Consider the following 13,250-nt stretch of genomic DNA (forward strand, 5'->3'; position numbering starts at 1 on the left):
GTAGTTTCAGAGCCGTAATTAGGGTTCGAATTCAGGGGAGGCAGAGGTTTGGGGACCGCCGGTTGAGACCCCAAAGACGGGGGGTTTGGGGACACAGCCCCCCCCCCCCCCCCCCCCCCCGTTTTTTTTTCTCTCAGTAAAATGGCTCAAAATGACCCGTGTTCCTTGGATTTCCTTACTTTAAGTAACATCGGTATTGCTTGAACCTGGAAACAATTTGTATGCAAAAACAACCTGAGATTGCTGTTCGGGGTAAGCCAAGGCTCTGTTAGAAGGCCGTACTTTGGCCTATAATTATTAACATTAAATACATGACCGCGGATTTTTTTTCTCTCAATATGGCTAAAAATGACCCGTTTTCCTTCGATCTCCTTACTTTAAGAAACATCAGTAATTGTGGATCCTGGAAGCAATTTTTTATGCAAATAATTATTATCTGTATTTAAAGATACTTTTGTTAGAAATCAAACTAGTAAGTTAAAAAAAACCTATAAAGCAAGATCATAGAACGCAAGATAATTTTTTTTATCGAGGACCTTGAATTTCTATATTGTTGAAAGCTGAACAGACATCTATATAACTAAAACCAGGGACTTTCAATACAGTCTAGTATTATATATACTTACTATAGAAAGTCACTGCTACAACGAATGGGATTGTTTAGCTATAAGGCATTGACCATAATGTTCTCGTTCGATCGGGAGACAAAAATCACCCAACATCTGATTCAGCTGGTGACGAATTTCCGATATCATAAAAGATTCACAATTCAAAGGGAACTTTCTCTGCTTAATTGAGCCCCTAAATAAATGTGAATAGTTAAGTTTTATTCAAAATTGTCGAAAGCAAAGTTTCATATGTGTTCTCGTACGAATACTGAATAACAGACGGACGGCCACACGAAAAAAAACAAAAAAAAATAATACTGAAACGGTTCACTTTCGATCAAAAATCCGGAAAAAGGACAGATATATCACGTATCATGATAACACTGTTAAAACTGTAAACTTGTGTTGTTTAAAATGTAAATTCAAGTTCTCATTGTCAATATTTCATTTTATTACTTCAATAAAAAAATTTGGTGTAGAAAATTCAGGGGAGTTGCCTCCCCTGCCTCATAGGTAGTTACGGCCCTGAGTTTTATGCATACAGGCCCATTCCAGTATATTCTACCGTTCGGAACTGATATTGAAAAGGAACATCTATTCCATGACACCAATGTTTGTATCAGTGATCATAAATAATCCAGTATTTTCTATCATAACCATTAGGAACAAATATTGAAAAGAAACACCGATGTTTGTATCAGTGATTATGGAACGCCATCACTGCCATAAGTGATCATTTCTAACACCTCTACCGATTAGAAACACAATGAGGTCTTTCCTCGCGTAGGTGAACGACTTTAACAATACCAATTGTCTTAATCTGTTAATAATCCTATTACTAATAAATATATAAACAGCTGCTTGTCAAAAATAATATTAATACAACTGTCAACGATATGGTATTGTTTATGTGGGTAATAACCAATATTTGATTAACACTGTTATATTCATACATTTGTGAATATTACGTTTTCTGTAGACAAACCTGACGGTCCAATATCAGTTTTTCACTACTCATCCTTGTTTCTTCACAGTTATTCAGCTTTTATTATTGTTACTGTGGTTCATTAGTTTTTAAATTGAATTCTTGTTAATTAATTGATAAAATATCACTATTTAATCTAAAGCAACTAAATATGTTCCGACTAGGACTTGTTTCCCTGTTTGCAGCTGATCCAGAAAGAAAGAATGGTAAGTATTCACATATAACATAGCTAAGGTCCTTTCAAAATTTTCTAAGTAAGGTTATTGTTTTAAACTTTATACAAATAACTCAAATGCTTGGAAGATTTTACAAAACCTGAACTTGCATACATGTGCTGAATAAGAACGTCAAAGGTTTTTTTAAGAAGTTATTAATTACTGAATTACAGTTAATTATATAAATGAATCTGATATTTGATTAGTCATATTTGAAAGGGTTTTCGTATTCAGCAAACCGGAACCACAAATACATTTCTATTTCATACATACATAAACTTAATGATATGTTTCATTTCTATTTTATATAAATAAGGTCGTTAGTTTTCTCGTTCGAATTGTTTCACATTGTCATTTCGGGGACTTTTATAGCTTACTATGCGGTATGGGCTTTGCTTATTGTTGAAGGCCGTACGATGACCTATAGTTGTTAATTTCTGTGTCATTTTTTGTCTCTTGTGGACAGTTGTCTCATTGGCAATAATACCACATCTTCTTTTTTATATTCAGCATTTATCCCGATTTTCAATGGACAATTATCAAAGTAGTTATTGCGTCCGCCTGGGATCGTAGTTTTTCGAATGAAAATGATAAAAAAAAAAGTAAACAAACAAACAAACAAACTTTTTGGTAAAGAAAGATGCTAGAACTTTACATGCAACATCATAAAGGGTAAATTAGTGTTTTTGATAAAAATATATTATCAATCCTAAATTATTTTATTTTTAAAACGTTTATATCATTAATGCTGATGAAGGAATATTACTATAAAATGTTAAAAACGTTTAATATAGCCTATTCTTTATTCCAAACTATAGATTAAAGCCATTTTTTAAAAACACATACCAATGCAAATGTCAAAGGAAATGAGTGGAAATGAGCACATGTTATATAATGTATACTTTAGTCTTAGACTTACAGACATTTTACAAAATTCTTGTTTTTGCATTGAAAAGGAAATTTTGGAGATTAAATTCATTTTTATTTTTCGAAAAATTTACACTTTATTATTTTGGGAATATTGCAGTATATTTGGCTTATTTTTAGGTCCTTTTGGTCACATATAAACTTTTATAAACTGTTGTTTCATTTTATATTAGATATTCCATTCAATTCAAATCAAATACAATAATATTGTAATGTAATATTTTTTTTTATTTCGGGGGGGGGGGGGGGGGGGGTCTTTTAGAAGAATATTTGGGTACAACAAATGTATATATTGAATTTGTCTGATTGTTTCCTCCTTTCGTCATTGTAACTTATATCAATTATAACATATTATTGACAAAAAACAAAGATGGTAAAACAGAAAGTTGTCCTTAAATTGAAATAATTGCTTAATTTTATCGACATTGTAATATGTTTTTTGGGGAATTATGGGAATATATAATATTCTTCCACTTGTAATTACAGTTATAAACTAGTAAAAGTCAGTATTTAAGGTCAAGAATGACTTATTTTCTATTCATTTTTTTTAAACCCGGACCATTTGTTAAAAACCCCGGACGTTTTAACGGTTTCTCTCGAAAAACACGGGCAATGCAAAACTGTTACACTGAATTTTAAATGCAACGAAATTAGGCGTCTTTCGTGCTCAAAACATGCATAGTTTTCAAAAGATAATTGATGTCGGTGGTGATCTTACACTGACACAATAAGTCCGAAATTAATATTTATATAGCCAGATCACGGCCGACACTCGGCTAACCGAGAGATAGGTCGGTTAATCTATATTGAGTATGCGGCTATATCGGCGGTTGGTCTGTTAATCGGGTTGGTTATACGTCTGTTAAGAGTAAAACGCACAATTTTAATATTAAAATCTATTTAATACACAGATTTTAGGTACATTATAAGAATCAAATCAAAAAAAGAAAGAAAAGTGTCTGACAAAATGATATATATCATAGAACATTTTCCAACTGTAAAAACATTTCATAGTCTGCGCAGTTTTCAGTAAAACTAAAAGGCGTCGCGCAAGTATGTAGTATTTATGCTTATACGCATAGCAATTTTTGTAATGAAAGGCGAAAAAAACAATTTTAGATATCATTTAAAGGACACAAAATCGTACTTTGGTTCTAAAATATAAATTGAAATTAGTAAATATTTCATAATTGTAATATAACGTGAGTAATACCACGTTTTAGTGAACGTCTGTTAATGGGTTGGACAATTGAAATTGTGTCAGTTAAGAGTTATTTAGCCACGACAATAGTTGTGCTACCTTTATATTTTCCCTTTGAAAAAGTTAAGAATGAGATGCTCTTGAGTAAAAAAAAATGACAATACGCTGCAACAGTATCCTTCTAGTAAGAACATTTTTATTTTGGCTTCCTTTGCATTTTATTAAGGGGTGTGTCACTTCAATATATGGATATGGATAGCCTGCTGGAATATGCATGAATCTATTATCAACGTTTTCTTCAGCCTTAATTTTTGTGTCTGTTCAAAGTAGCACGTTCTCAAATCCGTCCGAAAGTGTCTTTCTAATACAACACAGGGAACATATAACGTGTTGTCGTTCTCATATGCACATGATATTTGTCACTGGACGTTAAACTCTAAATCGTCAACATCATCCGATTGGTTCTTTTCTTCTATTACTGAATCATCTGTTGTTTACAAATCAGTCTAAAGAAGTAAATGGAAAGGAGCGAATGCAGCTACATTTGGTTATCTTAAGTTTTAATTCATTTTATTCCGTTTAGTTCCTTTCTACATTAGTGCAGAGGAGAACTGCAGTTGTCCGTATGTAAACTTTTAGCATTTATTACCAATATGAGAACATAGCAATCCGTTACTGTTTCAACACCCAGGGGTGTTTCATGTCTTTATTCTCAAACAGTTATTATTTTTTTTCTATCTTTTTTTTTTATTAATGCATCACTTCCTACTGTCCTTATCATTATTCTATATATTCTGTGTTTCCATCCAGATTCTCGTGTATACAATGAGGGTCCGGATTGGAGGTGTTGTTTATTTCTATATTCTTTAAATTGTCTGTTACTTTTCTCTACATTTTATTTTATCTTAATCATTATTATTTCTTTATTCTTTATATATTCTAGCATCCCAATATATTTTACTTACTGATGTTTAGATACATTACGACGTTTATCTCTGATTTATATACTGGTTAATACCAATTTAGATACAAATTAGTGTCATTCATAACAACCTAAACAGAATCCAGATGATATATGCGACCATTCTTGGATGAAATCAATAGGTGTAGATTATAACATGCCCTTTTCTATATTAGCCCTGGTATCATCCCGAGACTCCAATATCGGCCTCGAGGCTTTAGCCGAGGGCCGATATGGGTCGAGGGATGATACCAGGGCAAATATGGAAAAACATGTTATAATCTTTAAGCTATTTATCACATATTTAAGTGTTGCAGAAAAGAGGGAAAAAAGTTCAATTATAACAATTTAATGAAACATAACAGGTAAATCTTAAAAATTTATCCGCATCCGTAACAAATATGTGATAAGTTAAAATACCATATTTTGATTGCCTAATACGAAGGTGTTAATTTACTCTATCACATGGCTGAGCGGGTGACAATTTTTTGGAATGTCACCCTCTCGGCTAGACCAATCAAAAATCGGCAGTTTAAACGACAGAGAATCGAATCTACATCAAGTTATTTTATAGACAATGCTTAAAGTTCTAATTTATTTTACAACGAAGCGTGGAACGACTCAAACTTATTTCTTTTACAATTGTTGGAAAAACGTATTTCACTTCTTAATATTTTTACTTTAAAACCTATAAATCATTGTGTGTTATATGCTTATTGTTGATATTAAACGCATTCGTTCACCATCGATGGGTTTCAACTGGTGATGTACATTTCATCATGTGCATTGTGATGTATATTTCTCAGCCAGATATGAGGCCTTTTGAAAGGGGTATTTACCCAAAATTTAAATAAAATAAATAACAATAACAAAATAACAACAATTGAAAATATTTTTTTTCTTGATAGCAGAGCTTTTTTCCCGTTTCGGGCCTAATCCTTGTATCGTTTATATGTCAAGTCAATGCACTACTATTGTCTATTTACTTCACTTCTGATGATTTTTCAAATACCCGTTACGCTGTCAAGTACGTGACTACATAGAAAATACTTTATAATAAAACTCATCTGTTAAAGAAAATGATGATAGGACATTCATTATTTTAAATCAAATATCACATAGCTGAGAGGGTGATAGAGCAGATTGGGTCCCGAGAAAACATTGTCAACCGCGGCGAAGAGAAAACATTGTCAACCGCGGCCGCGGTTTTCGCCGCGGTTGACAATGTTTTCTCGGGACCCAATCTGCTCTATCACCCTCTCAGCTATGTGTTATTTATATCATGATGTATAATAATACTTTAATATTACACTTTTTTATATCAGTTTTCAATATCCATGGCCTAAATTCATTGTTCATGTCAGTGTTTCTGTATATATTATGTTTCATTGCTCATGTGTTGTTTCCGTATACTTTAGCCACTCGTCTTGAGCCTACCCATTTGATCCGATAACACCCCATACAGCAATAAAATTATACTTTAATTGCCATTCATAACTCTTAACAGACCAATTAACAGACCGGGTTTTATACATCTGACCCATTAACAGACCAGGTTTTAAATAAAGATTGATTTATGTCACCAAAATACAGATTTTTGTGTAGATTTTTCACACAATGATATCAATTTGGTTGACAAACATAATGCCTGTCTTTGTTCGATGTTCAAAATATCGCATGCAAGTAAATTCAACCAACGTGTCTTTTTGTGTAAATTTTGTGTGTGTAAAATGTGTATAAATTTATTGATGAGTAACACGCCTTTTCATTTTATAGATCGTACATCGAAGCTAGAAAAATAATAATTACACCACTGGATTCAGTACATTGAATTGTTTTGTTAGACATGAATAATTTTTATGATAAACATATATTTAAAAAGTTATACAATGAAACATGCAGAATTTCCAATGATTTCCTCGATAACACCTGATTAACAGACTTTAGCCAACCCGATTAACAGACCCACCGCCGATATAGCCACATACTCAATATAGATTAACCGACCAATCTCTCGGTTAGCCGAGTGTCGGCCGTGCAGATATGATTTTCAAAAGAAAGTTTACGCCAAAACTTTACAATAGGAAGAGGTACTAAAAGATCCGTTATTTAAACCCACAACTGAAATGGCAATAATGATTAAAGTTGCAAGACTCCCAAAATAAGATTGATAAATGAACAGATTAATATTATCAGTAAGACGCATTCATGACGTAATTATCATGTCAACATTTACATATTTGAACTGAAAAGGGTACTTCAACGGGGAGGGGGGAATGAAAATAAGCAAAAGATTTTACAGTTTCGTACTAAATTAAATGGTAAAAAAAATGGCCTTGTTATACCTTATCCGCAAAAATAATTATGCATTAATTTTAGATGTAAATTCACTGAACTTTTTTTTTCTATTTTATAGTTGACGATGGATAATTTGACCACAACATCAAAAGCAGATGTCGAAACCTATGTGAACACTTCAGTTGGAATCTCGAACAGAACAAGTCCTATGAGACAGAGCTACTTGATACCATGGAACAATCCATACAATGTCATCACCCAACAAACGTCAAATAACATACTGTTTGTTCTTCAATGTGTCATATTCCCTATCATTACTCTGTTTGGGTCCACAGGCAACATTATGAGTCTTGTTATATTGATACAGAAGAAACTAAGGAACAGTACGGGTGTCATACTTATCGCCATTACCTTTGCCGACCTATGCTTTCTGATTACAAACATGACCAGAAAGTCTTCCTGTCTTATCAGTATGATCGATGAATACGCAGAGGAGATCTACACGGCAACTATATTTGGACCCCTTTTCTTTGTCATAACATCATTTAGTCGTGTTTCAGCATGGCTTGTTGTTCTCGTCTCCATCGAGAGAGTCATTGCTGTTACATTTCCCCTGAAGATTAAAGTCTGGGTATCAAAACAGAGAATGGTAATGGCTGTGATAGTAATTTATATTCTAACTTTCGTTTTCTTGAGTCCTATTGCATTCCAGTACAAAGTTGGATCCATGTTCAGTCAGAGAACGAATACAACTTCCTACTTCATATCAACAAGTGAGTTCTACAGTTCTTATGAGGATATCTTGACCGTTCATAATGAAATACTCGGTACCGTCCTGTTTCGTTACCTACCGGTTTTCCTTACTATGCTTTTTAATTTGATAATTATCATTAATCTGCAGCGAAGAAGTTTGAGGCGTAAAGCTATGACGTCATCAAAGACAGACAATAAATCCGAAGACAAGATCACAAGGATGTTATTGATTATTTCAGCAGTTTGTTTGATATGTACAACACCAGGTTCCCTGCTTCTTCTGGTTTCCAGGTTCGTTGATGGCTTTGAGTTTTTTGGAAAGTATCATAACATCTTCGTTGTGTTCAGTGATTTAAGCCTCCTGTTGTCCATGATCAACTCTTCAGTAAACTTTATTATCTACATGGTTTGTAACAAGCAGTTCTCAGAAGCTTACACGACTATTTTCTGCCGATGCAGATCCCTCTCAACAATGAGGAAGCACAAACCAACAATGACGGACACTTCAAAGGGGACTACCATCACCACCGTCGGGTCAACGTCAACCAATGAAAAAATACCATCAATTGTCCCAGACGAAACTGTTTCTTGCGACGAAATATCTAAGGATCATATAAAATGTTCGCAAACTACAGAAGATAGTTAAATGTTAAATATCTAGACAAATTGACTAGCATTATTATTCACCATATTAATGTATTTAATATGATAGAAGAAAAAAATAACAACTCATTGTTTTAGAATTGATCAAATATGATGTAATATGAAAATAGAAAAAATAAAAATTATTTTTGAAAAACAGCAAAACACAAATGTGAATGATGTTGAAGATGAAGTTTATTTATTTGTGATTGTTAATTTTATAAGTGTTAGTAATAAACTGATATAAAAAAAAGTCTCGTCTTGTCTTGCTAATACTCCAATCATTTCAGTCAAGCAATTCGGTTCATAAACTTGTTGTGCTCTTTGTTAATCCTAATATTATGGAAATTATTGTAAGTGTGTTATTGGTGATTAGCTAACATTTGTGTTATCTGTCTATCATCGACTTGTGGTTTTCTATTTCCATCATTATTAAGAAAGAATGCAAGTGATCTGACACATAAGTTTGGGACGACAAAGGATAGAAATGCACTGTTTCTAATAACTCTTACTGTAATACACACGTGTCGAGTCCGTTTTAAATTTGAAAATACTTTAATTTAAGATAAGAAAGAACGGATAGTGTACACTGTACTAATGACACCCGCCATGTATGTAGCAATAACAGACATAATGGGGTTATCTGATACGCGTTTACTGTAATGTTCAGGTAGGGTGTGGTTACTGCCATCTGAGCTCGCTTAAAACTTCGCAACTATTTTAGTCTGATTGAATTTATTGTTAATCTGGCAAACGAGTTGATCACTGAGTATAAGTGTGTAACGGACGGACGGTTAACAGTACGGTCAGCTAGATGGACGAACATACGACTACATTAATATATGACAAAAAAATAAAAGTGTAAAACATCTGTATTTTTCAAAGAAGTAGGTCAATTTATATACATTTTACAACCATGACTTGTGTTTTATATATGAGGTACATTATGGCAAATTAAGATCTACAATCAATTAACTAATTTACAATACTTCTCGAAAAAAAAGTATGGCTTCTTTGACTTATAAATCCAGTAGCTTCCACACCTATAACTTGATGTTAGAGAGAGTCGAAAGATACCAAATGGACATTAAAACTCACAAGCAAAAAATAAACTGTCAAAAAAGGCGAAAAAACTATAACACATTGTAGTATACAAAACACACATAGAAAAGCTAAAAACTGAGCAACACGAACACCACCAAAAGCCAGTGGTGATCTCAGACAATCCGGAAGGGTAGGGTTATGATGCTAAAATATAAAATGATAGTTTTAGATACGAAAGTTCATTATATATATTAAGCAGATGATATGTGTTAATCTTTTTTGTTTATAACTCACGTTTATCCCCTTGACATAACTACTATGCCTCCTTGCCTTACTTTAAATGAAATTTCGCAAGATGTTAAGGCATACTATCCTCCTTTGGGAGTAGCCTAGTCCTACATACAGATAGATTGGTTATCTGTCGGACTAGTCTACTCTGAAAGGAGGGTAGTTTACCTAACCTGATTCATCCAGCAGCAATCTAATTAAAAACCGATCTCTCATCTCTCCCGTTTTCTGATATGTCGCACCCACGCGACATATCAGAAAACGGGAGCGATGAGAGATTGATTTTTAATTAAATTGAGCAAGCAAGCAAGCTAACCAAAGATACCTACACACTTAATGCAATCGGCTTTAAAAATCTCCTGGCTAGTATTTAATAAAGTTTACTATAGTAATTATTATTCTAATCGTCCCGAGAGCGGGGAAAGCGAAGTATCGTCTGCAAAAGGTCTAGCTAAACTATTTATGTCATTAAAAATATCATGAATTATATATATTAAAAACAGTAAAGGACAACATAGATATTTTTGGGTTACCCATTACATATAGATTTTTTAGCAATAGTGACCAAAACCACTAAAAACCTGATTTTATTTAGCAAAGTTGAAATAGATATAATAAAACATGGCTAAGTAAGTGCTGGGGTATGATAAAGTTGAAAACACTTTTGTTTAGATAAAGGAACATGCATGTCAATGGAAAAATCACAGACTAAGCAATCAATTCCTCCTATATTTGCTTAAATATATAATTTTAACACATAATTTCTAAAGAATACTATCGGGATAAGGATCTTCTTTTTTTTCTCCAGACTTGACAGATGCCAGTGGTTAGGGGTACGCTGAGTTAACCCACAGCAGAAAGATCTCACTGCCGGAGGTGAAATATTAAAATCCTTTATTAAATGTAACTCTTCTTAACTTTACCTTCAATTTCTAAAACAAAACTCAAAGGTTCGCCTCATCAAGTAATCATTGGTAAATCAATGAATTTCCCCCTTGTAAAAACTAAATTTAGTTAACTACTTGACTGAAAACAATTTAGACACAAAAAAAATAGTGTCGGGGTTTGATTTTGGACGAAAAACATTGTTTTAATGAACTACTGACATCGATATTTCAATTCATGTAGTACGCATTTCCTCCTCTTATACCCGGCAATATGACAACCGTTGTGTTTCCACCAAAACCTTATTCTATTAGAACAAGAATATGTTGCTTAAAAACTCCCCCCACCCCTAATTTATTCCGTATTTTTCGATATTTGCGCAAAAGTCATGGGACCTTTTGAAAACATACCACGTGACCAAATTATCTTCAAACTTAATTTTCTGACATATTCAATTAATTAAATTTCATAGGAGCCCAACATGATATGTGCATGACAATTGGTGCGAATACAGCATTCAATTGAACTTTGATAGGAACTTTTCGATAGGTAAAGGTCTAAAAAGCCTGGAAAGGAAAGAATTTACCATCAATTTATCACTTTTGAAGACAAAGTAAGGATAATTGATCATGACACAGCTATATAAATTTGGCAAATATGGTTAATCTCCAACAATTAATTAACAGAACCATTAGGAAATGTGAAGTTGTCTATGTTGAACGATTTAGTTAGAAATAAACTGCCTATGCTTTATGACATTTGACCATTGTTGAAGGCCGTACAGTTGCCCTATAGTAGTTAATTTGGGTGTCATTTTGTCACTTGTGGAGAGTTGTCTTATTGGCAATCATTGAACATAGTATTTTTATATTGAATACATTTCATGTCTTTATCAACACTTGTAGGGAATCGTTGTAAAGGATTGAAGAAGTCTGATCATGATGATATCCATGACATTAACAAACAGATGGACATACAATTGCCTTTTTATTTCTCTTATTTACCATTGCTTTCATGGTTATCAAACACCTTGTATTTCGTTGTTATACTTTTGGACTGTCGCGTCAACGAATTCTTCATCATCGTTCCCACAAAACATCCTAGCCCCCCCCCCCCCCCCATAAAAATCAAATGGTAGCTACCTTACTTTTCGTAATCAGTATCGTTACGTTTGCTTTTTCAGTGAAACTAAATCATGATATCCATGAACTATCATCAGTTTTTTACAATAAGATGCTCTTATCCGTCCTTAATCTTCATATCATTTTCCTGTTTGAAACATTTGAAACATTTGAAACATTTTATTTCACTAAAGTGAGCACATCTGATTTTTAACGAGTTCACTCCCCTTATGAGTCAAGCAACAAACTGCACAAAACGCGGACAATGATGACATACTTTCTGTGGCGGTTCTATGGGTTAAGGGAAATGGATTGCAAAATTTGAATATGATACACACTTCTCATGCGCTCCTAGATTCCGAAATTTGGGCATAAAAGACGACCTTAGTATTAAGATATTAACATTACATTATAAAATTCAAAATGTTCCTTGAACTGAATTTTAATGTGCGTATTGTTATGCGTTTACTTTTCTACATTGGCTAGAGGTATAGGGGAGGGTTGAGATCTCACAAACATGTTTAACCCCGCCGCATTTTTGCACCTGTCCCAAGTCAGGAGCCACTGGCCTTTGTTAGTCTTGTATTATTTTAATTTTAGTTTCTTGTGTACAATTTGGAAATAAGTATGGCGTTCATTATCACTGAACTAGTATATATTTGTTTAGGGGCCAGTTGAAGGACTTTCTCGCTACATTGAAGACCTGTTGGTGACCTTCTGCTGTTGTTTTTTTTTTTCTATAGTCGGGTTGTTGTCTCTTTTGCACATTCCCCATTTCCATTCTCAATTTTATTATATTACTGGCGTACTTCATATGGGGATAATCTATACTATACTTTGATAAAGGACAGGTATATGACAAATAAACCCCAAAAGAGATAGATATAGACAAAGTGTGGTTAATTGCTTCAAGAACACAACATTTAGGGAAAAAGTTCAATCATGACCTTACCCCCTACCCCAGCTAAAAGCTAGATAAGTCTACTCCTGGTATGGTCAACCATGCTGTGCATCATAAGTTAGCCTACCCCAGCTAAAAGCTAGAAAAGTCTGCTCCTGGTATGGTCAACCATGCTGTGCATCATAAGTTAGCCTACCCCAGCTAAAAGCTAGAAAAGTCTGCTCCTGGTATGGTCAACCATGCTGTGCATCATAAGTTAGCCTACCCCAGCTAAAAGCTAGATAAGTCTACTCCTGGTATGGTCAACCATGCTGTGCATCATAAGTTAGCCTACCCCAGCTAAAAGCTAGATAAGTCTGCTCCTGGTATGGTCAACCATGCTGTGCATCATAAGTTAGCCTACCCCAGCTAAAAGCTAGAA

General features: G+C 33.7%; 1 protein-coding gene across 1 annotated transcript; it reads left to right on the top strand.

Annotated features, from left to right (window-relative positions):
• Positions 1–7,320: 7,320 nt before the first annotated feature.
• On the top strand, positions 7,321–8,777 carry LOC139492520 (probable G-protein coupled receptor B0563.6). Its single transcript, XM_071280691.1, has one exon. It carries the CDS (start codon positions 7,404–7,406, stop codon positions 8,592–8,594), a length of 1,191 nt encoding a protein of 396 aa, XP_071136792.1. The 5' UTR covers positions 7,321–7,403; the 3' UTR covers positions 8,595–8,777.
• The last annotated feature ends 4,473 nt before the right edge of the window (positions 8,778–13,250 follow it).

Source organism: Mytilus edulis, chromosome 10, assembly GCF_963676685.1.
Source record: "Mytilus edulis chromosome 10, xbMytEdul2.2, whole genome shotgun sequence".
Taxonomy (NCBI): Eukaryota; Metazoa; Mollusca; class Bivalvia; order Mytilida; family Mytilidae; genus Mytilus; species Mytilus edulis.